The 5,064-nt window shown below is 28.4% G+C and overlaps 1 protein-coding gene across 1 annotated transcript in view; it reads right to left on the bottom strand.

Annotated features, from left to right (window-relative positions):
* LOC107627791 (cysteine-rich repeat secretory protein 15-like) overlaps positions 631 to 5,064 on the bottom strand; it is a 6,999-nt gene continuing 2,565 nt past the window's right edge. Inside the window, exons 2-4 of the mRNA XM_016330616.2 lie at positions 3,121 to 3,414; positions 2,786 to 2,955; positions 631 to 834 (exon numbers count right to left, since the gene is read on the bottom strand). Of these exons, the coding sequence (XP_016186102.2) occupies positions 710 to 834; positions 2,786 to 2,955; positions 3,121 to 3,414 (589 nt within the window). The 3' untranslated portion in view covers positions 631 to 709. The remainder of the gene's footprint in view (positions 835 to 2,785; positions 2,956 to 3,120; positions 3,415 to 5,064) is intronic.

The following is a 5,064-nucleotide window of genomic DNA, read 5'->3' as shown; positions in this document are numbered from 1 at the left end:
AATTCTTTACAAATCTTTCAAATTGGGTTCCCATATATACAGAGGACGAAATGGGCTTCCCATTTGATGGGCTTGTGTTTTTTGAATGAAAATCTTGACCAAAAGTAAAGGCCACAACTTTGCAAATAATTGGAGCCTCTTCTATGTAATTCATATCTATTTGGTGTGGGTTGGGCTTTCTAACATCCCATTACAATGACCAAAAACTAAAACGTTGCAAATAATACACACCAAAACCAAAAGTTGCAAATGAAAAGCATTGTAGCCGCCGCTGAGGATTTATAGGCTTCTCTGCTCATCAAGCAGCACTTGGGTTCAAAGTTCAAACCCAAGGAATACAAAAAATAGATATTCCTTCTAGTGTGTATAAAAAAATGTAGACACAATTGTCCTAAATTTAACCAATTTAAGTTAGTCGACTGGTCATCTCATTTGTCCGCTTAAACAAGTGTCGAGGACTCGAGGGTTCGAATCCACTACGAATTAGTCCTTAACTGCTCGGATTGAGAAATAGCGTGGGTAAAAAAAAAATTTGTCCTAATTTAAACCAAATCAAGTCAAGAATAAAAATTATACATATAATTTTGGAAGACCAATAATTATTAATTTAATTTAGCGCACAAAAAATTAAATTAACATTTTCAGAACTCGATTAATCCCTACTTTGAGTGCAAGTACTACTTATATTATATGTGGCATTATATTAACTTCAATGGATTCTTTTCACCATGGCGTTTTTGCAGACTGAGAGAACAACAACAAGAATAGCTAGACCTAATACAACCCCTACAATAATGGCAATTGATTTCCCCACTTGGTCCTCATTCGAAGAATCTGCAACATAAAAATTCAAAAAGAAACAGATAAAGGATGATTAAATGTTTAAAAACAAAACTTGTTCCTAATAAACAACTTGTGAATTTGACACCAAAAAACATTGTGAATTTATTGAAGAGTTTTGCAAATAGTATGATAAAAAAAAATCATTAATTAGTATACAGCAATTCAAAATTTCAAACTAAAGAAGAAAAAAAAAAGAATTTTTCAGTGTTCTAGATTAAAAATTACAAAACAAAAATAGAAAAAAGGTGTTCTGAGTAGGGCTGGAAGTTAGTCAAGCCAGCTCATGAGCCAGCTCGAGCTCGACTCGTTAATAGCTCGATAAGCTAAGCTCGTGAGTTGGTGAGCCAAGGTTGAGCCTGAAATTGAGCTCATAAATTAAATGAGCCGAACTTGAGCTTGGATAAGTTCAGCTCATTAGCTCGTGAGATGACTCGATTATATATATATATATATAACAATCTTAATTATTTAATATTTATATTTTTTTTTACATATAATTTTAATATAGGATATAAATAAAAAATTTATAATTTATTGATAGATAAACAATATATAAAATTAATCTTTTCAAATATTTTTAAAAATATATAAGTTATAATTTATTGATATAAAATTATAGATTATGTATTTATGTTTCTCTTATTTGAGCCAGCTCGTGAGCTTTTGGTGAGCCGAGCTTGAGCTTAAGAAATAAGCTCGATTGTTAATGAGTCGAGCCGTGAGTCAAGCTCAATTTTTGTGAGCTGAGCTTGAGCTTGGTCTAGCTCGACTCAGCTCGGCTCACTTCCAACCCTAGTTCTGAGATTTCATGTATAATATCACTATTTTTAATAAAAAAGTGTAGCTTTTTTTTAAAGACAACTTTAGGCTGAATGCAGGTTCGTGAACTGTATATAGGTGAATATACATTATACAAAATAAAATCACTATTATGTTTAGATTTAAAGGCAATAAATTATTAGAAAGTGTATATATGCATATAGAATTGCAGATAGAGGAATAACGGTGTGCATTTCCAGATAAAGCATAAAAAAAAAGTTTCAAAATTAGAGAATAATTTTGTTACAAGTAAAGATTACCTTTTGAGTGTTTCGTTTGACAAATTGCTAGTGGAAAATTACTTCAAAATTAGTGGAGTAAATAATTTTTTTAAAATTTGAAGAGGTAAATATATGTATTAATTAACTTGTTGCTAAGCTAATTTTTATTATTGATTGCCAGTGTAGAATATTATACTTAATAATTATTTTTAGTTACTGTACAAAAATATTGAATCTTTTTTTGTTGTAACTATGTATATAATAAAATAAAAAAATCATATTAAAATGACATTATTATTTTTTTCATAAAATATTATCTGAATTTATATTCTACTTAAATGCTATTAGACAACATATTAATTCAATTTAAATAATATTCACATACTATGCAATAAAAAATCAAAATATGAGTTAATCCGATATCTCTTATAACTATATCCAATATAAGCACATAGCATTTCAATCTTTAGAGTTTAATTAGTATATTGTCAGAAAAGATTGGAGAATGAGAAATTAAAAGTGCATTTAGTTTTTATTTTCATATGTTTTGTTTTGTTTTTGTTTTTAGAATTTCATAAAAAAAAAACAATAAAATTATATTTTTATCCTTTATTTTCGCGGTAAAAAATATAAATAGGATCAATTAACATCAGTTAGTATCATTTATATTTATATAGTATATTTAATTATTTATGTATTTTATTGTAGAATTTTATACTTTTATTGTTTTGATTATTCTAGCACCTATATATATTCTTGTACATTGTACCGTTCGATTCACACTTAATAATACACAGTCATTTTTTTCAGATTACTCTCTTATTTTTAACATTCACACAATTTTTAAAATAAAAATATTAAAAATAAAATAAAAATACAAATCAAACCAACTCTAAACAAACCTGGTTCATCATCGTTGTAGTGGCCAGATTTCCAATACCTTGCATAACATTGTCCCAAGAATACATCACCTGATACTGTTGATCCACAAAATCTCGTCAACTTCATCACTGCTTCTGCCATGCATGAGTTGCAATTTTCAGCACTTAGATCTCCCAAACACTGAGCATACCTAATAATATGTTACACAAATACAAAAATAAGAGTATTCATGAATAATACCTAATAAGATATGAAATTTAACATAAAAATAGCAACAAATATAAAAAATTAAGTAATATACTTAAATATTTGAGTAAAAATTAAATAAAATATTTGTGCATTATAGAGGTAATACCCTTCAACAAGTCCTGAATTACTAACTCTAAAGTCACTATTTCTTCTTGCTTGCAAATCACCAAGAACATCATCCCTTCGCCTAAGGAACTCAACATCATTGCTCACAACATTTTTGTTACATTTCTTGTACCTAAGACTTGTGTCAAGTTTTCCTAAGAAATCAAAATGTTCATATCTTATGTAACACCCTTCAAGTTGCAAAGATGCACTAAGTGAATAGGGACAAATTAGCCCTATTTGGTTAACTGAATTTTGAACACATTTTGAGCATTCAATTGGGTCCAAATCACCCCTACATTGGTACAAGCCATATATGGAACCTTCTAATAAAGGTGTTGATGATGAGGTTCCATTATTATTTATAATGGAAAAGCTATTGTAAGAAACATCTGAAGAGGAAGTAACAATTGAAGATAATAAAGAATTTAAGTTTGGTTCAAAGGGTGTGTTTGGTTGGTATTTCTCTTGAGAACAAGTTGCATAGATGAAGATATGAGATCTTGTGGTGTAGCCATGGACACTACTACTAATAAGAATTGAAGAAGAAAAGAGAAATAGTAGTAGAGTGCGTCTAAAAGCTAATAAGATTGTTTTATGATCAATGGAGTCTAATTGGAATTGAAATTGAAGCGTTCTTGTAAACATTTTTCTTTCCCCTCTTAGCTTGTATGAATTATCTTATATTTTTCATTTCTTCATTATGAGTTATAATAATATGCTGAGTAAGAGTGAGGTCTAGATGTGTATCTTTGCAAATACTTAAAAGCAATTTAAAATATATTCTAGAGTAAATACCTTTTTCGTTCTCTAACCATTTACCTGATGGATTTTTCATCTCCTAAAAAATCTAAAAATCTAAATCGGTTCCTATCTATTTTGATATATGTACGTTTCAGTCCCTATCTACTTTGAGTAAATGCTCTTTTCGATCCCTAAACACATACTGGAAAGTACATATATCAAAGTAGATAGAGACCGATTTGGAGTTTTAGATTTCTTAGGGAGTGGGAAGTCTATCGGACAAATGGTTAAAGATCGAAAAGAGCATTTACTCTATATTCTAAATAAAACTAGTTTTAAACTTTTGTATAGAAAAAATGCTTTATTACTTGAATTATCAAAATTAGTCAGGGAAGAAATTAAGAAAAAATAGTAAATTAAGAAGAAAAAACCTGCATGATGCCAAATATGCATTTTGAGTATGGTTAAGTTAATTAGTTCACATGTGCTGAGTTCAACTTGTCATTTTAAAATAAGATTTTTGTTAAAGCACGGAATAATTTAACTTGCAGTATAAGAGTAGTGATCTTAACATAAAATTAAAATATAACTTATTGCTTGGGGGAGTGCTAGGGAAACAATGAAAATTTTGAACAACATGAACAACTACCAATCAAATGAAAATATACTATATTCTAATTTAATGCTACTAATCAAATTTACTCTTTTAACCTTATTAATTCACATTGTTTACACATTGTTCAAAAACCTTGTTGGTTACCTATACTTTTCCTATTGCAAAATACTTATAAATCACTTTTTTTTTGGTGACTTTATAAATAACTATTTGGAATAGCAAGAGTGATCCTAATATAATAGAGTATTTTATTTTTTTATCAAAACACTAATCAACAATTAATTTACAGTGCAGGAGTAATTTTAACATAAAGTTAGAGTCAAATTTTTGTGTTAAAACACTAATTGCAACTAATAACTGGCTATACAATAGTGATTTTAACATGAAATTAGAATTTAAATTGTTAAAACATCTATTGGGGCCATACATTAATGTCAGAACAAGAGTGATCCTAATATGAAATAAGAATACAACTTTTGTTGTAAAAACACAAATCAACAAGTAGTTGACAATACACAAGTGATTTTAACTTAAATTTGAAGTTTGATTTTTTGTCAAAATCACTAATTTACCAATACCTGGCTT

Source organism: Arachis ipaensis, chromosome B02 (assembly GCF_000816755.2).
Source record: "Arachis ipaensis cultivar K30076 chromosome B02, Araip1.1, whole genome shotgun sequence".
In the NCBI taxonomy this organism is placed as follows: domain Eukaryota; kingdom Viridiplantae; phylum Streptophyta; class Magnoliopsida; order Fabales; family Fabaceae; genus Arachis; species Arachis ipaensis.
Note: the sequence above shows the minus strand (reverse complement) of the source record. Positions and strands in the feature narration are given on the sequence as shown.